Source organism: Callorhinchus milii, unplaced genomic scaffold, assembly GCF_018977255.1.
Source record: "Callorhinchus milii isolate IMCB2004 unplaced genomic scaffold, IMCB_Cmil_1.0 Scaffold5, whole genome shotgun sequence".
NCBI lineage: Eukaryota > Metazoa > Chordata > Chondrichthyes > Chimaeriformes > Callorhinchidae > Callorhinchus > Callorhinchus milii.
Window position 1 is genome coordinate 22,188,130 of NW_024704746.1, and position 22,428 is coordinate 22,210,557.

The window sequence follows — 22,428 nt, forward strand, 5'->3', positions numbered from 1 at the left end:
CCCCTCCCTCTCCCTCTCCCCCCCCCCTCCCTCTCCCTCTCTCCCCCCCCCTCTCCTCTCTCCTCTCCTTCCCTCCTCCCTCTCTCTCTCCCCTTCCTCTCTCTCCCTTCCCCTTCCCTCTCCCTCTCTCCCCCTCTCTCCCTCCCTCCCTCCCTCCCTCTCGCTCTCCTCTCTCTCTCTCCTCCCTCCCTCCCCCCTCTCTCCCTCACTCTCCCCCTCCTCTCTCCCCTCCTCTCTCTCCCCCCCCCCTCCCTCCTCTCCCCCTCTCTCTCCCCCCTCCCTCTCTCCCTCCCCCCTCCTCCCTCTCCCCTCCCTCTCTCTCCCCCCCTCCCTCCCCCTCTCCCCCTCTCCCTCTCTCTCTTCCCCCCCCTCTCTCTCTCCCCCCCTCTCCCTCTCTCCCCCCCCTCCCCTCCCTCCCTCTCCCCCAGTGGAGGAGTGGCTGTGGCGGCGCTCTGTGAAGAAGCCCAACCTCTCTCAGGGGAAAAAAATGCAAAGCAAAGCCGCAAAGCCCCGACTTTGGCCGCAGTTAAAGTAATTTTAGTCTCATTCGCTGTGTAATTCAGAGCGCAGCGCAGAGCACCGGTCCCTCACAGCCACCGGCGGCCATCACAGGGCGGCACCGGGAGTGGCCCTCACTGAGGGGGAGAGGGGGGGAGAGAGGGGAGAGGGAGGGGGAGAGAGAGGGGGGAGGGATAGAGAGAGGGGGAGAGAGGGGGAGGGGGGAGAGGAGAGAGAGATGGGGAGAGAGGGAGGGGGGAGGAGAGAGGGAGGAGGGAGGGAGGGAGGGAGAGAGAAGGAGGGATAGAGAGAGGGGGGAGAGAGGGAGGGAAGGAGGGAGAGAGAAGGAGGGATAGAGAGAGGGGAGAGAGAGTGAGGGAGAGGAGAGAGAGGAGGGGAGAGAGAGGGGGGAGAGAGGGAGGGAGGGAGAGAGAAGGAGGGATAGAGAGAGAGGGGGATAGAGGGAGAAGGAGGGATAGAGGGAAAAGGGGATAGAGAGAGAGGGGGAGAGGAGGAGGGAGGAGAGAGGGGGAGAGGGAAGAGGAGAGGAGGGGGAGGGAGGGGGAGGGAAGGAGAGGGAGAGGAGGAGGGAGAGAGGGGGAGAGGAAGGAGAGGGAGGGAAGGAGAGGAGGGGAGGGGGAGAGACTCCATTGGATGTGCAGTTACTAAGAGGGACAAAAGGGAAGAGGGAGAGAGGGAGAGGAGGAGGAGGAGGAGGCAGAGATGATGATGATGATGGTGATGAGAAGGCAGGGAACTCATTGCATGTTCTTGGTCCGTCTCTAAACACTTCCAGCCGAGAGGGAGAGAGAGAGAGAGAGAGAGAGAGGGAGAGGAGAGGGAGAGAGAGGAGAGAGAGGAGGAGAGAGAGGAGAGAGAGAGAGAAGGAAGGAGAGAGAGAAGGAAGGAAGGAGAGAGAGAGGGAGGGAGGAGAGAGTAAGAAGGAGAGAGAGAGAGGGAGGGAGGCAGTGAGAGAGAGAGAAGGAAGGAAGGAGAGAGAGAGAGAGAGAGAGAGAGAGAGAGAGAGAGGAAGGAGAGAGAGAGGAGAGAGAGAGAGAAGAGAGAGAGAGGGAGAGAAGGAAGGGAAGGAGAGAGAGAGAAGGAAGGAGAGAGAGAAGGAGAGAGAGAGAGCGCTGTGTTGCAGATCGCAGAGGTTGGGTTTGTGTCCCCGGGAACACCGACAGTCTGTGGGCAAAGCCTTCCTTCCCTCCACTGCAGTTGGTACCACCTTATGATGTGAGAGGTCAACCCCCTGAGCTCTTGACAATGAAGTCCAGGGCTGTGGTTTAGTTCAGCCCAGAGATGGTGGACCTGGTTTCTCCCTTCATTCTATGACTGTTAATTTTTTTCTCTCACCCCCTACCCCTCCCCCCCCAACCCCTACCCCACCCCCCCACATCCCCTCCTCCTCCTCCTCCTCCTCCTCCCTCCCTCTCTCTCTCTCTCTCTCTCCACTCCCCCATCATCACCAACCAACCAGACACCTCCTCCCCTCCTTGAACCTGGGACCTTTTTTTTTTACCCCCACCCCCCCCCACCCACCCTCCTCTTCCTCCACCTCCTCCTCCTTTCTCCCCACCCCCCACACCCCCCAACCTCCCCCCCCCTTCCCCCCCCACCCCTTCAGTTCCCAAGGAAGGGGTCTGAAGAGCAAAAATTCTGAAGCAGGATTTCAGAATTTTAAACCCTGTGTAAATTGCCCATTTGCTGTATTATAGTATTTTATATATTTTTTTAAGAAAAAATACAGACCCCACTCTCTCTCTCCCCCACCCCCCCACCCCCCACCCACCCACCCACCCACCCCACCCCCCCAAAAAAAAAATAACTGCGTAGACAATGTACAACACCGTTTGGAATATGGACAAGTCTGATGGAGACTGGAGAGAGGTGATGATGCCATACTCTACTGAGCTAATATTCTACATTGAAATGGACCCTCCAGGTAACTCAGCCCTGAAAGCTTTTCACCTTCATCTCTTGTGTGTGTTTTCTCTCTCTCTCTCTCTCTCTCTCTCTCTCTCTCTTCCCCCCCCCCACTCCCCCTACTTAAACCCCTGAGTTTATTTGGGGGGTCTTTTTTTTTCTCACCCTTCTTTGTTCCTTTGGTGTCTGTCTTGTGTGTCCTGTCCAGCAGTCTTGCAGCCACCGTTTTTCCCTGCTGACACTCTGGCCTGTTTTCTCCCCATTTAATGCCTTTAAAATTATTTATTTACCCCCCCTCCCCCCCTTTTTTTTTATTTGCATGTGCCTGCACACGAATATACAGAGAGATCCAGAGATCTATCAGCATTTCCCCCCATTCAGAACCATTGCAATTCCAGGATTACAATTTGGATTTCTCCTAAAATCTCTCTCTCTCTCACACACACACACACATAAATGTGATATTTTTCTCCCCAAATCACTGTGTAATCTGCTGCCTGAAACTTTAAGGGGGGGGGGGGGGGAAGGGGCTGATTTCAATGTGAAAAGGGATTGGAAATGTAATGGCTTTTGCAATTGGCAGTTCCTGAGTTGAGTTCAGTCGAGCCTTCAAAGGGAAATATTTTTAGTGAAGTTGCTATATATTTTTTTTATTTTTTTTCTCCCCCCCAAAAAACTTTTAGATACAGTGCGGTGTATGTGCATTTAGATCAATCCACTTTGGGAAAAAAAAAATGGTTAGACATGCTAGTTTGGGTTGAATGGCAGCTCTGTTAGAGAGAGAGAAGAGAGAGAAGTTTTTTTGGATGGTTATGGGGGGGTTGGGGGGTGGAGGGGGGAGTTGAGTGATGTATAAAGTGCAGCCTTGCTCCCCCTTCTCTCCCCCCCCCCAGTTTCCTCTTAACAGATCATTTTTTTCAAAAAAATCTCTTTTCCTGGGAAATAGGGAACGCGTCTGAAACTCAATGCACCTAATTTGATTCATCTGATGGGGATGGGGGTGGGGGGGCGAGAAAGAGAGAGAGAAGTGGGGGGAGAAATAGAGATGTGAAATAGAGATGGAACATCTCAAAGATCTCGTACGAATCTCTTTTTGGGGGGAGAAAGAGAGCGAAGAGAGAGCGAGAGAGAGCGAGGGGGAGTGGGGGTTAATTATGGAATTAAATTTAAAAGAAGTTGCTATTTGATTTGATTTGATCGCACCATTAATTACTGCGTTTTCATGGGATGTTTTTTACAGCAGCAAATACTGTTATTAGGCACTGTTAACCCCCTCGCTGCGGGGGCTCAGTGTCTCGGGGTAGAATCTTTAAGGAAACCTGTAAAGCTCCGCGTCAAATCGATGAGAAACTGAGAGAATTGCGGTGATACATTTGTCATTCGATACACTCGTCAAGTTGTTTCAAGTGCTGAGCCTTCAGGTTTCAGGGATACTTGTTCTATAAGCAGTTGGTGTGCGTATCTGTCTGTCTGTGTGTGTTTGGTGTCCGAATGTATCCTAAATGTTATTACAGTAATGATAAATAATAATAATAATCCTTGCATTTTGGATACATCGCCTTATCACGTCTTCGAGGTGTCCCAAAGCGCTTCACAGGGTGTATTATATATATATATATATACGTATATATATATATACTGTATCATCGACTGTGTTTGTGTATTTTCTGGGCGAAAATAGAGAGGGAATGGGTCACTTTGAAAGTTTCCAAGCACCAATTTTGATCGTTTTAAGGGTTAATAATGTTTCAACCAATTCTCATTTATACATATAATACATTAAAAAATCGCTAATTGCTTAAACAAGAGGATTAGGGGGTTAGTGAGATTTCAGCAATGTTCGGATGGGAATTGGGATGAAAATGGGGGGAGAAGGGGGATGGGAGAGAGAGAGACAGACTGAGAGAAGGGTGGGTGGGAGAGAGAGAAGGGGATGGGAGAGAGAGAGAGAAAGGGATGAGAGGAGAGGGGAGGGGGGGGTGGAGAGAGAGAGGGGATGAGAGAGAGAGAGAGAGAAGGGGGGATAGGAGAGAGAGAAGGGGAAGGGGAGAGAAAGAAGGGGGGATGGGAGAGAGAAAGAGAGAGAAGGGGGGATGGGAGAGAGAACGAGAGAGAAGGGGGGATGGGGAGAGAGAGAGAGAAGGGGGGATGGGAGGAGAGAGAGAAGGGGGGATGGGAGAGAGAGAGCGAGAGAAGGGGGGGATGGGAGAGAGAGAGAGAGAAGGGGGATGGGAGAGAGGGAGAGAGAGAAGGGGGGATGGGATGAGAGGGAGAGAGAGAATAGCCCGCAGATTTTTTTCATGGCAATATTTATTGAGATTCTGTGTTATTTTTAAAAAAAACACAAAAAAATGTACATTGCGAATTGTCGACCTGAGGCTTTGCAAATAGCCTTATGAGCTTTGAATGCATAATTAGTGTGTGAACTGAGCACTCGCCTGATCCCCCCGCCAACCTCCCCTTCTCTTCCCGAAAAAGCCCACTGACTCTCTGCATGTGATTGTAATGATGAAGGGATTGGCCAAGGCTCCCTCAACACCGTCTCCCCCCGCACCCCCCTTTCCTTCCCTCTCTTCCCCCACTTCTCCCCCCCACTCCCTCAATTCCCTCTTGCTGCATCCCATCTCCTTTTCAAATGACCACAGATCGTATTGCAAACGTCTAGAGATTATTAGGTGAGATTGCACAGACAAGGGCTATTTGTGCAGCCAGGCATCTTATTCCCCCCCCCCTCCCCCCCCCACCCCCCCCCCCCCCACACACACAGAGACGCACTTTATTTTTGCACTTAGTGATTTAATGCATTAGATGCATCAAGAGGATATTAAAAATAATTGCACACACACTTTATCCTGTTTTTTTCCTGTCCTGCTTTAAAATAATGAAGAGTGCAATTGCTTAATATTTGTTTAGTACCTGCAGCTCTGGGGGGTGGGGGGGAAGAGATTTGCAACCCCCCTCCCCCCACCGGCAGAAGTCTGCTCACACTAATACTGTACTATATGATAAATATATAATGTATAATGCTGATACTGGACAATTCAGTGTCCGCTAAGACCTCCAGTATTTATTTTCTAAATTATATTTTTTATTATTATTTGCACGCGTTTTTCGGTGCAGCTTTTTCTTCCTAATAAAAAAAATCTACTTTCTTTTGAACAAAAGTGGGGGGAAAAATCAAGGTTAGGCTATGCTATGTTGAGGCGGGTGGTGATGGGGTGGGGGGGGGGGTGGGCGGGGGTTTGTGGGGAGGGAGGAAGTGAGAGAGAGATAGAGAGAGAGAGAGAGACTGAAATGTACAAGCAGAAATGGGTGACTGTTCTTTCTCAACATCTCCCACAGTCCTCACTCACACGCACAGATGATGTCACCGAGACATTTTTTTTTCAAACGAAAGACCGAGAGACTCGGATCAGAAAGTGTCTTCAGCCTCTCTGCCCCCACCCTGTGGAACTCCATCCCGCAGTCCCTTCACCTGGCTCCCTCCTCTTGGACCACACTCCTACCCCTGCCCTCCACCCCTCCTGATCCCAGCCCCTCAGCTCGGGTCCAAATCCGTGACTCTCCAGCGGCCTGGGACGTGCTCCCGACATGAAAGACGCTGTGTCAATGTCATTTTGTTGTTGTTGTTCTCGCAGAGTTAATATTTACTTGGCCTCCCGTTCCTGCTGAGCCTGAGCAGAGCGAAGCCATGAGAACATAGGCTATTAAAACTCCAGAGCCGACCTAGATGTTGCCACTATTTTTATTCAAACACCGCTTACCAGATGCCACAGACGATAATAGGAATTTACACAGCCCCGCTTTATATGTATCTGTTTTTATATGGCCAGGCGTCCTGATGGAGGTCACTGTGTATATTAACGTGCATTTGTACAGCTTGGATTACACAGCCAGAAGAAGCTGTTGTCCAGTCTCCTTGAAACAGCTGACTTTCTTCTCATGTTTCTGTCCTGGTCCTGTCCTGCTTAACTGTGATTCCCTCCCTTTGGTGTTCTTCCGGATTTGTCTTGTTAAGTTGGAAGAAAGGGGGAGGAAAGGGGGTCATGGAAAGGCACATAGCACAAGGCATAGAATCATGGACTGCGCTGGTAAATCATTCAGGACTTTTCTATGTCTCATTAATGTGAAATCATTAATGCATTGTGAAATATAATTTTATAGATATAAATATATATTTCTACAATATACACTGAAGTTTTACTGGCCTATGTTCTCATGGCTTCTGTATTTGTTCTTTCTATCTCTCTGGTCATAAACCAAACAGCTGTTTGCAACAGTAACTACTGCAAGTAACCCCTCATGTAGGGAAAGGGTTCTTTTACCCGGGGAAAATGGGACAGTGTTTCGGGTTGGACTGTGTTCAAGCTGACCGGCTTTTCAGAAGTTTGTCTTGTGAGAGAACACGTCATCTCCAGCAGGTGTGTCTTTGGGAGAACGAACTCTCTTTAGGCCTTGCTGTTTGTCGTGCTTTGTGTTTGTGTCTGTGTAATGTTAGCATTAGATCTGTGCAGTAATATTGTCATCCATATATCTCTCTCTCTCCCCCCTCTATCTCTCTCTCTCTCTCTCTTTCAAACACAGGCTATTTCCAGTACATCAACGAGCAGAGAGAGAGAGAGAGAGAGAGAAGCCTTGATGAGATTTTTTGCTCCCATTAGCTAAACAGCCACGCGCTTGCTTTCCTGTGGGGTGGGGAGGCTGAAATCTAGCTTTCCATGTTTGGTCAAATAAATTGACCCAAGAATCGATAAGAGATTTCTGCATTAGAAACACTTTTCCCGCAGATTACAGTGTGTGGCAACAGTCTTGTACGTACGGATGTGAAAGAAAATGTCTCTTTTTCTTATTCTCTGTGATCACTATCCCACGACACATCTCTCTCTCTCTCTCTCTCTCTTTCTCCCTCCCCCTTTTCAGTCGCTTCCAATTTAGCAGATATTGATTGCGACACATAACCGTTAAGTTAAATTGGACACAGGATGATGTCAGCTTCTGTGGGAAGAGGAGGCGAGGGATCGGTTTGGTGACCTACCGTTCTCCTGGACTGGGCTGACTGACATTTGCAGCAGGAATAGAGAGGACAGGCACCAAAGTGCAAGGAGCCATGTGTGTGTATGAGCCGGTTTCCTCAAAACAACTGGCCTGGAAGGCCTCGGTTGGATTAAGTCATGCAAATAGCTACAGCCAGTGTGCACAAGATGTCTTTCTGGGACCTCTTACAGTCAGATACGGATATATCCCAACACCTCATCCTTGAATTTTAGAGTCCTTCCTTCCTTCGTGCTATTTTATTTTCGTTCCATACCTGAGTTTCAGTGCTCCTAATTTTCCCCTTGTCCCAAGCCGCAATCAACGTGCGCAAAACAATAGTGAAATCATTTGGTCATCAAATGCCGTTGGCAGATTTGACCCAGTGTAGTTGCAATAGTCCATTAACGTACATGGAGTCCTGTAGCTCAGTGGTTAGAGCACTCGCTTTGCAAGCGAGAGACCTGAGTTCAATTCCAGGCAGGTCAGGGCCAAACCTTGGGCAAGTTTCCTTACTCCACACACCTAATAATAATCCCTCCAAAACCCAAAACAATAGTAAATTGGTCATTTTCAATGCATGACTGTTTGTGGGACATTGCTGTGCGCAATTGGCTGCCGCATTCGCCCACAAATATACAGTCAATTCACTTTACAGTATATTCTGTGAAGTGCTTTGGGACGTCGAGAAGACGTGAAAAGCGCTATATCAAATGCAAGGATTATTATTATTACAGGAGTCACATTCACACATTTCACTCTCAAAAGAATTTTACTGCAGTGACTGTATTTTGTAGGCGAGTTGTGGTGGAGGTGAATTTACTTTATAAACAGTATTTGTTTGGTCAACCCGGTGTCTGACACATGCGGAAACCCATTGCTGTGCTGAAGGGTATCCAAACCGAGCTGAGATTTCCATGCATCCCACCATGGAAATCCCAGAGATAGATTGTTGAAATGGAATGCGCTCTCTCTCGCTCTCTCTCTCTCTATCTCTCCCTGGAGGGACACCTCCTGTTTACCTAATTCCGGAAAGTATTAGGCGCAGGTTGGCAAGAGCCAAGGCTTGGGGACCCCAGAGTGTGCGTGGCTATAAACGATATGCGCCTGTTGCAACCCAGAGAATTTGGCGCCAGCGAGTTTAGGATTATAAATACCTTGTGTAAATATAATTGACACAAACGTTGAGGGAGAGGGTTGATATTGTGGTGCTCGCTTACACAAAGCCAGTCTCTTTCGCTTGCTTTACAGGACGAGATGTTCTTTCTGGTTTGAAGCAATCAGACCCGTTTCCTTTTCTATGGTTAGGGATGAAATACTCTTTTCTACGGCAAAGGGAGAAAAAACGGTAGGCCCTCATTGGTGGGTTTCTTGACCTAAAACAAATCAAGTGTGCCCCAACACTTTCCTTCCTATGGAGCGGAGGAGCGATGCAATTAATCCCGTTTGAACAAACACAGTCTTCCTTCAAGTATAAGAAAGAATGAATTTGAGGCGAGATAATTTCACTCATCAAGCTCTCTCTTTTAAAAGACTACGTGTTATCATGCAACCTGCTCTACCTCAGCTTGGCTCAGTTGATAGCACTCTCATCTTCGAGTCAGAAGGTTGTGGGTTCAAGCTCCAAATCGGGACTTTGAAGTCACATCGTCTGTCTGACATTTCAATACTGTGCTGGAGGTGCCACTCTCCCGATGAGAAACTTAAACCGTGTGCTAGTTCAGGTGGACATTAAAGATCCCATGTCACTATTCGAAAAGAGAAGGGAGTTTTACCCGGTATCCAGGCCAACAGCACCCCAAATAAAATTGGTCATTCACTCCAATAATACACAGTCACTAGACCTTGCAGTAAATCTTGTGAAGCGCTTTGACATATCCTCCTGGCAGGAAAAGCAAGCGCTGTATCAAGTGCAAGGATCATCATTATTATAACTCCTGGGGAAAGCTCTGTATAGAAGGACTAGACTCCCTGATCCTCAATTCAGTTTCGCAGAAAAACTCCCTTATTCTTCCGTCCTCAGTATGTAACCCGGCCTGCTTCCGCGGACAACTCTCCCTCATCCCCACCCTGCAGCACAGACGTCAGTGTAGCCATGGAGTCGGGCGCCTGTTCATCTCAGTTTGCACCTATCTCAATATCCTCCCAATGGGAACTGGCATTCACACGATTGTAAGTAGAGTGAGAAGGTGGAAGGAAATTGCTCCTTTCAGGGATATGCTTTACACTTTAAATACCTACCATGTGTCCTCGACTGCAGTTTCGGTCTCTTTAATGGATACCACCAAACTGAATGTTAAGATGAAAATGATTAAACAATGTGTAATGTTTCAGTCTATTATCCATCTGTGGTACATTTCCAGAGCGCCTGTTTTTAACCGCAGAAAATGATTCATGACCTAAGACTGACTGACTGACTGACTGACTGACTGACTGGGCAGAAACTCCAATACAATTTAGATATTGGGGCCTGTTTTGCATTGTCAGTGACAATGCCAATCTATTCGATACCAAGCTACTTCTCAGTCACAATCTATTCATTTTGCCACCTTTAGAAGGTGTGTGAGCTCCTGTAAGCGATTTCAAATGCAAGGATTATTATTATTATTATTTTCCCTGGTGAGTGGAAAGAAGAGCATCCTGGCTGTCTGTGAATAGCCAGCAGCCCAGTTTGTCCTTCCCAGTTTTCAAGGTAAAAATACATGGATAAACCAGGATCTGGGTCTATTTGTGAGTCTGTACATGGGAATCGTGCAACCGAAGAAGGCTGATAATATCAGTCAATTTTTATCCTCCAAATCAACAGGTGGCTTATGTAAAGTGCTATTAACCCATATATGGGGTTGTACCCAAATAGTTCTCCCTCTTTGTGTCTTGTTAAATCCACTGAGCGAGCACTTTGTCTCGAGCTGCAGGGGATGATTGGTCAGAAATCTTCACATTTGTATATTTTGCTTTTCGCCCAGAAAATATACAGTCATTTAACTTTACAGTGTATCCTGTGAAGCGCTTTGAGACGTCTCGAAGAGGTGATAAGGCGCTCTTATCACGTGCAAGGATTATTCTTATTCACAGCGCATGGTGGCTGGGTCAGCAAACCCTCCCCACCCACACCCCACCCCCAGCAAACTGCTTAACGAAGGGAGTTGGGATAGATTTAAAGGCGACGTGGGGAGTTGATGAACAGTGCCCGCTTGGATGAAGCAAAGCCTTATTACGGGCGGGAGATAACGAGGCTTATAAATTCCAATTTGGGGGTCGACTAATGTAGTCCTGAGCGCTCAACTTTAGATGGAATGAATGAAGGGCGGAATTTATCATTTTATTTTAAGAGAGGGGAGAGCGTGAGGGGGAGAGAGGGAGTGGGGAGAGGTGATGGGGAATGTGCTGCACGGCTTGCTATAATTTACTAATATCCACTCTCCGCTCGCTATCGTTTACTGGGTATTTTATTAGTTATCCGCTCCAGCGTCAGAAACATATGATGGTCATGCTATACTCCGATTGGCTGGGATGCTGCCTCCATTCAAAAGGTTAATGGGACCAGGAGCTGGTGATAAAGGGGCTTAACGTTCAGCAACTGCGCAGGTCATCCGGCCTCATTAGCAGGGATGATACCAAGCAGTGAATCCGACACAACTAAAGGAAGTGACAATGCGTGAAGTCGATCTACTGCATTTAGTAATGCATGCCAGCCACCTATTAGAAGCATTTGCCATGCACGGTAAGACACACAATGTCATACCGCTTAACGTCTTATCTAAACGGAGGAATCCGGAGGAGGGGGGGGGGTGTGGTGGGGGGGTGGAAGCAAGAGGGAGAGAGGCTGATGCCCTCAGATTGTCTGTAAAGCGGTGGGGTGGTGGTGGTGGGGGGGTATCTGGGTTATTTTATATCCTGTTGTGTCGCCTGTCGATTTGCGCTTGTGTTTAATGTCGGAGGTGATGATGCAGATTTGTGTGTCTGGCCTAAGCTTTTCGATTAGTCCCTTTTCCCGGAGGCCTGCTTGCTTCTTATTTGGTGTTGATGCCCCCTTCCCCCCCCCCAAATCGGTGTGACATTCGTAACAGTGATCTTCCTGACAGTAACTGAGTGGTTTCCTCTGTAGAGAGCAGCGGCCACTTTGCTTAGACCCTAAAGACCATCCCACAGTTTTACCCCAAACATCACAGAGCTTGGGATTTTATACCCAAACCCCCAGTCACGAGAGTTGGGGAGGGGATGAGGAGGTTCGAGTCGGGAGGATAAAAGCCAGGACCCCGTTTATATCAACAAATTAAAATACGCACTCCTCCGAATAAATTTCAACTATTTTATTGGCCACCAGCATATAATTTGACGGCACCCCCAAAGCCGTCAATTAAGTGGGAGTCGCAACACTCCAATACGGCAGCTTCTACTGACAGTCCTGAGCCTCAGTGCCACTCCGCTCTCATCAGATCAGCCTTTGCACTGGGCTGCAAGGCGCAGGACTGTGGCTTTAAAGCTGAAATGATACCAAGTTAAACCTCGAACACAAGAGTTCCAAATCCTGTCTCGGAAATGTCAGAGGAAACGAGCCCGCTATGTTCAGATCACGTTGCCCCCCTTCATTTCCCAAAGGATTAGTGTCCACACCACCACCCTCCCTCCATCCCATCCCATCCTCTGTTATCACAGATGGGCTCTGGTTAAAACAAGCCCATGTTAATATTTGGTATATTTTGTTGGGTGTGGGCAATGAACAGAAATTTCAGTTGACGAATATAATATTGCATGTATTTGATACAGCACCTTTCATCTCAGGTGGAAGCCTCAAAGTGCTTCACAGCTGTACTGTACTGTAACGTGAAGTGACTGTGTATTCTGCAGGCAGATGCTGCTATGTTTAACTTTTGCATCCCCGAACATCAACAATTTAACGTTTTATTAAGTGATATTCAAATCCAGCTTCACACAGCTAAATTGCATCGCGAGGGGTGGGGGAGCTGAGGAAGGTGTGGGCAGGTGATCAAAATTCCGTTTAAAAAAACAAAATCAATCGAATGATAAATAATAATCTTTACTTTTAACGCAGTGTCTTTCGGTAGAGAGTCTCAAAGCTGTAAAGTGGGGTGACTGTGCTTTTGTGGGTGAACATGACAGCCAACTTGTGCACAGCAATGTCCCATCACCAGCCACAAAGTGAATGTCCAATTTTATTTCAGGGATTGATTGGCCGGGACACAGGGAGAAACAACCTTCTCTTTTAGGATAATCCGTTCCTTCGGATGAGATGTTAAACCAAGGGCCTGTCTTTTCGAGTGGATGTTAAAGATCCCATGGCGATGTTTGAAAAGAGAAGGGAGTTTCTCTCTCCTGATGTCCTGGCCAACAATCCTCCCAAATAAAATTGGTCATTTGTTTCATGACTGTTTGTGTGGCATTGCTTTGCATAATTAGGCTGACAGATTCCCCTACAAACACACAGTCACTCTGTTTCACAGTAAAATCCTGTGAAGCACTTTGAGACGTCCTCCGACATGATAAAGCGCTGTATCAAATGCAAGGATTATTGTTATCATCTTGGACTATATGAGTTCCAAAGCCTGACGTGGGTCCTGAATCCACAACCTTCTGACTGTGAGGCGAGAGTGCTATCAACTGAGCCAGGCTGACACAGAAATATCATTGAGTGCGGGCGTATTTTGGATTAGATTTTTGGTACACCTTCAACTCCATTGTACATATTAAGCTTGGGAGCATTGCCATCAAAGTTCCATCAATTTTCTATCAGTTATGTTTTGGGGGTCGGGGGTGGGCGCAGGTCAAAGGCGGAGGTGGCAATGTCAGAACATCTGATGAAATGTTAATTCCTCTTTGAGTAGGCGTATGGCTTGTGGAGCCTATTGAGCAGTGTTTAAAGTGGTTCTGGCCAGGCAAGGTACACAGGTCAAGGCTTGTGCATCAGGTATGAACCCCCTACCCGCATTGGTTTTAAGATTCCAGACTCTTGTCATAATTTCTTTGGACTGCTCCAAAACATGATATGGCAGCCATTTTGTATCACAAATAGCTGAAGTGAACGTCCCATTTTATCTGGGGGATTTTTTGGTCAAGACATCGAGAGGAACTCTCTTCTCTTCTCACTCATCGGGGGGCAGGCAGCATCTATGGAGAGAGGAAAGTAAGTTAATGTTTCAGGTCGCCAACCTTTTGTCCTCAACCTGAAACGTTAACTCACTTTCCTCTCTCCATAGATGCTGCTGGACCTGCTATGTGTTCCCAGCAACTTCTGTTTTTATTTCAGATTTCCAGCGCCTGTGGTATATTGCCTTTTGTCACTTTTCTTTTCATCTACTGCCTTTAATAGTAGATCTTTAACATCCACCTGTCATCAGCCTAGACGTGGAGCTTGAACCCACAACCTTCTGACTCTGGAGACGAGAGTGCTACCAACTGAGCTAAGCTGACACACTATATATAACTTTTCTTTATAAGGAGCCTTTTACATTAGGAGATGTTTCTCAGCACATCACACAGCCGTCTGAGCTAGTGATGGAAGGAATCTGAGAGTGGGGCCTAAGAGTCTAAGAATATTTCCCTGCCCCTACCCCCCCACCCCGTGCCCTTAACATTTCCCCCCACTTCTCCTAAAGGAACCGACTTCACCTAAACGGCCTAGACGGTGAGTGTATTTCGGGGTGGGCATTAACAGCTGAACTCCACGCTCTGTTCGGCTTTTCACCCAGGATACAGGTGGACCTTGCTGTCCAGCAGAGTGAGAAGATGTTGGAACTCAAATAATGTGGAGCTTTTGAGACGTCCTTTCCGACGTGAAAGGGGCTCCTGTCGATGGAAGCCGATTGCAGTTTTGTCCAGGGACAACAAACATTTATTGGTAGTGTCTCCTCTCCTCTCCTGTCTCGGCCAAGATCAGCTGACTCGACTCGAAGCTTTTCAACTACAAACCTTTAAAGAATAAAATCAGCGCTCGCAGCAATCGTCTGCGTGGGAGGCCACCTCCTCCTGGAAATTATTCTCAAACGCTTGAGAGTCGAGTTGGAAAACGGATGGGAGGTGGGGGGGGGGGGGGGGGGGGGACAGAGAGATAAAGTGTTTCCAGGCAGAAAATGTTGGACTCAAATAATGTGGAGCTGTTTGATCAGACTGGGCAGGAGTTTGATTGTCTCTCGTTTTTGATTTCTTGTGAAAAGGCATGTTTGTCTTGTGTCAGCTGAGGAATTCCACTCTCTGTCTGATGAAAGGCTTGGATTGCAGCCAAACTTGCCTCGTCTGATTGACTCAGCGATTTCACACCGCGCAGAGCAGGGTGTGCTTTCAGTGGTCGGAAAGAGAGAGAGAGAGAGAGAGAGAGAGGGACGACGGGGGTGGGGGCTAGACGGGGGATGAGCTGGTGGGGGGGGGGGGAGGAAGGAGTTGCTTCGTATCAGGTCATCCAGAACAGAGAAGCCGCTTTTTGTGTGTACGATGTCTCCACAACACAGTTGCTGTTCAAGGCAGATGTACAGCAAACTACAATAATAATTACAATTCTCGCATCTGATACAGCACCTCTCACATCAGGAGGACCTCTCAAAGCAAGTGTAGTGACTCTCAATTTGTAGGCGAACGTGGCAGGCAATTTGCACACAGCAATATCCCACGCACAAGCATGAAGTAAATGACCAATTTTACCCCGTGGGGTTGATGCCAGTAGATGCTTCTCAAAGCACGATGCTGAAGGCGCAGTCCGTGTACCTGTCCACTTTTGCCCAGTCTGCCACGAAAGAAGGTTGAATGAGTGAAAAGCTGAGCGGAAAGCGTGGCCGGGGCTCAATGTAAACACAGAGATAGGAGAGCCCAAAGCCCCAAGGCTAGCTTCTACCACAGCACACTTTGGTGTCAGGTAATCGCTTGAGAGGAACTGGATTAGACAGACAAAGAATTTGGAAGTTTAGAGAACCCTTTGGAGCAGGCTTGGCTTGGACCCAAGTGCCAAATCCTCAAAATTCAAACGCTGCAGATTTTTTTTTTGGGGGGGAGGTTACAATTGCGTTCAATCACTTTCGTTCAACTAACTTGATAGACAGAGCGTGGAAGCACCTGCCAGATTCCTCACTGTAAATCCGGTTAAGACAAAGTCGCAATGACAGGGACACGCAAGCTACTTTTCAACCCCGCAACCTTTTTGAACTGCGGCTTGCCAATAAGGCATACATTTTCCTTGCGGTCGCCAGTTAAAATATTCACCAACTTGCAACTTGCATTTGATATTTGAGAGTTTATATGTTTGGTTTTTTTTTATCCTCACGGAAAGACACTGGCAGAGGCTCCTATAAACACAGTACGTTTGATGTGTAGTTAAGTCGGGATGCATATTTTTCCCGGGAAACGTTCGATTTTGCCAGTTTTTAGTGGCTTTGTTCTTCAGATCATTGGAGTCTTTTATTTGTTCTCCATTGAAAGAAGAAAAGAAGGGAAATCTAGCCATTCCTGTATTCACCCGACACCAGAAATAGAATGAACTGCTTTCGAAAACTATGTAGACCGACTGACCCTTCACTTGTACTTCGGTGTTTGACTAAGCAAGAACGAGCTAGCCTTTTGGTAAATTAACCACATTCAGTTCTATTGAACTGCACAACGTTAATGAGTCACTATTGATCTCTCTGACTGGGTAATCCCAATCCATGATACTCACAGGTTGAAAGATCCTTTGTGGGTTTTCAATATTTTTTGCTCGTTACTTGAAAGCTTTGTTCCAACATTCCACCTGACATCTTAAAGTGGATGCAACGGGCTTGATGTCTGACCATCCGGTGTTTCACAGCGTAATCGCCTCGTAGTGTATTTCCCATCGTTCTTTTAATAAGCTTTGTTTTTCATGAAAAAGAGCTTGTAGTTTTTTTTTTAAAAAAAAGAACCCGTTGGTGTAAATCTTGGGGAATTGGCCAAAGCATTTTCCCGGGATTAAAGTGGCGGGCCGTTGTGTCATCTGGTTAACCTTTCGAAATAATCTGCACGGGATATGTATTGTGTTGTGAAGCTAATGCATAGATTATTCAAATGAGCTTCTAGCTAGTTGACCTCAAGTCCTTTCTGCAAATATGGGAAAGTGATCTATGCCTTTCTTAAACACAGCTTTTATGTGGAGTCCTGTAGCGTATCGGTTAGCTCCCTCGCCTCGCCTCGCAGGCGGAGATTTCCAGGGGTAATAATCCCTCGAAAAAAAGAAATGTGGTCATTCAATCCGCCACTGTTTGTGGGACACTGCTGTGCGCAATTGGCTCCCGTGTTTCGTCCACAAATACACTGTCAGTTCACTTTATAATATATTCTCTGGAGCGTTTTGAGACTTCTCAAAGGTCGTTACAGGATTTACCGTAAAGTGGAGTGACTGTGTAGGCAAATGCATCCGCCTGTTTGCACACAGAGATGTTTCACAAACAGCCTTGAAGTGAATGACCGACTTTATCTGGGGGGTTTCGAGCCAGGACATCATTGGAAACTCGCTTTTTGAGCAGTGTCGTGGAATCTGAAGCGGGAGACGGGAACTCGGTTTAACATCTCATCCGAAGGACGGCACCTCTGTCAATGCAGGGCCTGCCCCCCAGCACTGTGTCAAACCCAGAAATTCCAATTTTGTTTTACTTGAAATGATTTGGCACGACTCCACCAAACATGTTAACCCAAGTGTCCTCAGCCCATACACGGTCTGTCGCTAAACTGAGCTTGTGTCTCCCCGCGTGTGGAAGGCATTAAAAATCTGATGTAACGTGAGAAATCTGGGGGCTTTTCCCTCGGCAAATGTCATTAGATCTATCAAAATGTTATAATTTATGACAGATGTACCGGTGTAATAGAAAAAATGCTCACACTGTTGTCCTATCCCCTTATGGTTTATGAAGTTCTGCGTCTGTGCTGTAGGGAGAAAACAGATTGTTTTCCAGGTTTGGTAAAGTAATAAAACTGAGTGTATGCGCGTACTGTTCGTTTCCCCTCCTCCCTACTTTCTCCCCCCATTGAATATCAGTGAGTGTATGTAGTCATCGAAATGAAGTGTCTGTGCTATTGATCAGATTCTGTGTGAAGCTCCCACTTACTACACTGCCCCAATGGAAGGTTCTTCACCCCAGTCTCCATGGAGCACTTGTTGGTGCAGCAGAGGAGCATTTTCAGTTCTAAGAGTCTCTACATAAATCTACCAGTTAGTTTGGTTTTGAGCACTTGACACCTGCAAGGAACTGCTATGAGACCATCCAACCTCTTTTACTGAGAACCCATCACCAGCAGATTGAGTCATCAGTCTGGGCTGCATCTGAAGCCGTGCATGAAGAGGTGAAAGGGCATTCTAGTCTCTAAACCACTGTGACACACACTCCCTAGAATGCAAAGCGTATCTGTGAGCTCAAATAAGCAGCCTGGCAACTCGAGTACTGGAAGTATTTAAATGTCTCAAGTGAAGACAAATCTGGAGAAAGGTTGGAGTTGGGGTTTCCTTCTTTGGGTGAAGCTGGTCAGTTGGAAGCTCGGCCACTAGTTGGAGCACCGCTTGGCTTGAAATTTGCCACCCCAAGGAGTGGCGAGAGAGAGAGAACCTGGGAGCTAAGATCATCCAAGAGAAGATGTGTTGTACCAAGTGTTACCATTGAGCCCTAACATTGAGCACCTATAGACTGCTCAGGCCCCCACCCCAGGACAGCCAAACTTCAGCCCATTCCTGACATCTGATCTCATCCTTCCTGACTACCCACCCCACCTTTCGCCCATCACACCTTTTTTTTATTGAGTTCAGTGCCATGGCCTCCACCACCTTTCCTGGCAACCCGTTCCATTTGTTGATTACACAAGATTGAGGGGTTCCTGCCAGCAGCTATTTTTAGCTATTCCTGTTTTCCTCTGGGAATTTTTCCTGTCAATTACGTGAGTCATCTCTGAAGTTAACTCTGCTGGGAAACTGAAAGTGTTTGTAAACGGTGGCAGAGAAGTTTCGAAATGGGTCAACACAATTTAAAGAACGAAAGGATGGAAGGAAGAGCTTTCTTCGCACTGGGATCAGAGGGCAGTTTATACTTAGAAATTAGTAATATAGCAATATAGTAATATGGCTGTTGATCTGTGGTGGGGAGTGGAGGTGACCTTTTCCACCCACAATTCAGATTTGAGACAGATTCCCCCCCACCCTTTGTTCGCCTAACAGTAAGTAGGAACCCGGTTGTTAGTCGATTGGCAGATTGCTTTTCCGGGGGCAATAATCCCTTGAAAAAACGTTTGAAATAATAATTTGGTCACTCAATCCACGACTGTTTGTGGGACGCTGCTGAGTGCAATTGGCTGCCGCATTTCGCCCACAAAATATACAGTCAATTCACTTTACAGTATATTCTGCGAAGCGCTTTGAGATGACTTGAAGACGTGATAAGGCGCTGTATCAAATGCAAGGATTATTATTATGGTTCTTAAAGCCAGTCACAAACTTCTAATTTTAGTCTTGAAGTTACAGTGTGCTTGATGCCAAGGCCAGAGCTCAGCTGAGGACAGGGGAGATATTAAGCTCTGTACACAAAACCCTTAGGAAGTGGACAAGAGGTATAATTGATTACTACTGCAGTTCACCACACAGCTAAGGCAACTGAGAACCACTCATTCTCTCTGTGCTATGCATTTCCTCTGAGGAGAAGATAAAATGTGGGGAATGTTTAGAGGGACGTTTCCAGCACTCCTCACGAGCAGATATATGTCTGGCACCAAATATAATAATAATAATAATCCTTGCATTTGATATAGCGCTTTTCACGTCAGGAGGACGTCCCAAAGCGCTTCACAGAACACACTGTAAAGTGAATTGACTGTATATTTGTGGGCGAACGCGGCAGCCAATTGCGCACAGCAATGTCCCACAAACAGTCGTAGATCGAAAATGACCAATTTATTATTGTTTTTGTTTTGGAGGGACTATTATTAGGCTCTGTGTGGAGTAAGGAAACTTGCCCAAGGTTTCGCCCTCTGCCTGGAATTGAACTCAAGTCTCTCACTTGCAAAGCGAGTGCTCTAACCACTGAGCTACAGGACTCCACAAATATATATATATATGGCGCTCATGAATCTTGTAAAAAGCAAATCGCAGAGTTAGTGCTGCAAAATGTTTGTTTTCCACAACCTGATCTGTACCTGTTCAATCTTTGCAGACTCGCTAGCCTGAAGAGTGTAAGTTTTATCGGGCTATGGCGAAGAGACGTTACTGCCAGTTTGAAAAAATAGTATTTTTTTTTATTTAAAAAAAGAAACTCTTCATTTATGCTATAACTTTCATTTTCTTCTTTTATTACTCCCCCGCCCCCCCCCCCCCCCACCTTTGCTCCTGTCCCACATCCATCCTTTGCCAAGGGTATAGACTATTTATTGTCTTTGATAATTCAGCTCTTGGAAGTACCCAACATGAGGACCTGGGTATGAGTGCCCTCTCTGCTCTTGCTCCACCTCTGTCCTTATGGATGGAAAGAGAGCTCTGGGACACTACCCTGAGTGAGGGGCTCTTTATCATAGAATCGTACAGCACAAAAAGAGGCCATTCTGCCCATCGAGTTTGTGCCGGCTCTTTGATTAGAACAATTAATGTCATTCCCACTCCCCAGCCCTTTCTCCATAACCCTGCAAACCCGTCCTCCTGAAATACCCGTCCAACCGCGTTTTTAAAAGTAGTTATTGAATCGGCCTCCACCTCCCTTTCAGGCAATGCGTTCCAGATTCGAACAACTCGCTGTGTGAAAAAATGCGAGTTGTTGTTGTTATAACCTCCATTGCAGGATGCAAACCTAAACCTTGCTTGTTCATGCCAACACGTCGCCCTAGAATCATTGTCCATTGGAAACTGCAGCCACATTACATCAGTCGGCATCCTACCCCAGCAGAGTGGAAACAAGTGGATCTGGCACACATTAAGGGAGAAGATCAGCGGCAAATGTTGCCTCCCGCGGCATTCGCTGGTAGTTTTGCGAGCGTTTCCTGTCTGTCTGTTGCAGGAATTGAGCCCTGTCTGATTTGCTCCTACAGTAAAACCCTCCCTTTCAACGAAGCTGGAGCTTCACACCTCAGTAATTACTTTTTCTGAGAGATGAATTTTAAATGGACCGTGCTTCCATTTCTTGGGAGGGAGCAGTTAGTTTGTCCTTTCACAGACTTGGAAGTTACCCATATCTGTGCTGAGACTAATGCTTGCGAGTTTTCTGCTGAATGCTGTTGATCTAAAGAGCACGCACAGACAGACAGTCTGCTTTATAGAGCAGTTAACGTGTACTCAGAAGCTATGGGGCATAATTCACGTTTAGCTAGTGAAAGAGGGATACCCAGTGGATGCAACTTGCTTGGATTTTACAAACAATATTTGTTACAGGTCTCATATGCGATGCTTAAAAGAACAAATCATTGGCAGCTTAGGTAGCTGTACTGTAAACTTGTGTTTCCAATAGGAGAATGGAGCTAATAAATTAACTTTACAGTATATTCTGTGAAGCGTTTTAGAGGAGTCTTGAAACATGATAAGGCGCTATATCTAACCCGGGATTATTATTATTATTACTCATATTATGAGTTCTAATTTCAATGTCTTTCTCCACGCAGTGTTTGGTAAATGGTTTGGAGTAAACCCACTTCATGCAACAGCTACTGATGATACCAACCAGGCTATGTACATGGGCAGGTGAATAACATAGCGAGGAAAGATAACATTCGAAATAAGTCATTCTGACCTTGTGTAGGTGACTGGTGAGGCCACAGTAGGAAGGAATAATGTGTGCAGTTTGGCCACTCTGTCTTGTCTGCAAAGGCCTCGAGAGGTTTTGGAGTAATGTATGTCTCTCTAGGCATAAAGTTGGTACTTTACAAGAAGTCTGAGTTGCAGGCAAAAGTGTAGAAGCCACAGAAAATCCAATTGAATTAATAATCTACATTGTGTTTGTGCAATTTAATGCAGTCGATAAGTGTGCAAGCAGTGATAGGTTAAGACTTTGTTTCCTTCGATTCAATGAGTTTCATCCACAAATATACAGTCAATTCACTTTATTCTGTGAAGCGCTTTGAGACGTCTAGAAGATGTGAAAAGCGCTATATCAAATGCAAGGATTATTATTATCACCTTGTGCGCATTTAACCAGCAAACGTTGCAATTGCATTGAATCACGGGAAATTAAATTCTTCTGCACATGCGTCAATGACTGAAGACTGTTTTTCTCCCAATTCATTGCAGACTGTGTGTGTGTGTGTGTAACTGTGCATAGGTTGACAGATCAGGACATCATTTCATCACACGTTGCAATGATACAACGTACGATGAAAATAAAAGTAAACGTGTTTGCAAAAGAGTGGGGTGGGGTTGGGGGACCTGATACAGGAGTCATCTTATTGTAGAGTAGCGATGTAAAGGATTTGAGTATTTTTTTGTTTAAAAAAAAGGTAAATGTATTCATTTGTAATCCTTGCATTTGATATTAGTGCCTTATCACGTCTTCAATACGCCTCAAAGCGCTTCACAGAACATACTGTGAAGTGAATTGACTGTGTATTTTTGTGGGCGAAACTCTTTTACAAACCCTATTTTTCATTGTACGTTGCAACCCCTTATTCTTTTTTTAACGGGGACAGGAGTTGGTGGGTCACACGCTCTGTTGATTGCAATGGAGTAGAGTTCATGATCATCAGTAGGAAGGGTTTTGGGGCGGTGGGGAAGAGCAAGGGTTAACGATTTCTGCTCTCTTGCCAACAAGTTTAAAGACCAATCTAAAGACTGTTTCATTTCCCCCTGATGTGGTCAGTGTTTAAGGATTAGAAGTTGCAATGCCAAAATTGCAGCATCATGCTTTCCCAACGTTTTAATTAACTCCTCTTAACTGGTCATGATATAATAATAATAAAAAGAATCCTTGCATTTGATATAACACTTTTCACGTCTTCTAGACGTCCCAAAGCGCTTCAAAGAATATACTGTAAAGTGAATTGACTGTATGTTTTGTGGGC

The 22,428-nt window shown here is 46.3% G+C and overlaps 1 protein-coding gene across 2 annotated transcripts in view; it reads left to right on the top strand.

Moving 5' to 3' along the window:
- Positions 1–22,428, top strand: part of pik3r3b (phosphoinositide-3-kinase, regulatory subunit 3b (gamma)) — a 187,469-nt gene that overhangs the window by 154,742 nt on the left and 10,299 nt on the right. Inside the window, exon 1 of one of the 2 annotated variants that reach the window (XM_042335555.1) lies at positions 2,311–2,443. The exons of the other annotated variant lie outside the window; for it this stretch is intronic. Coding sequence (XP_042191489.1) covers positions 2,338–2,443 — 106 coding nt within the window. The 5' untranslated portion in view covers positions 2,311–2,337. Of the gene's footprint in view, positions 1–2,310; positions 2,444–22,428 lie in introns of those variants that run through there. 2 annotated transcript variants of the gene reach the window in all.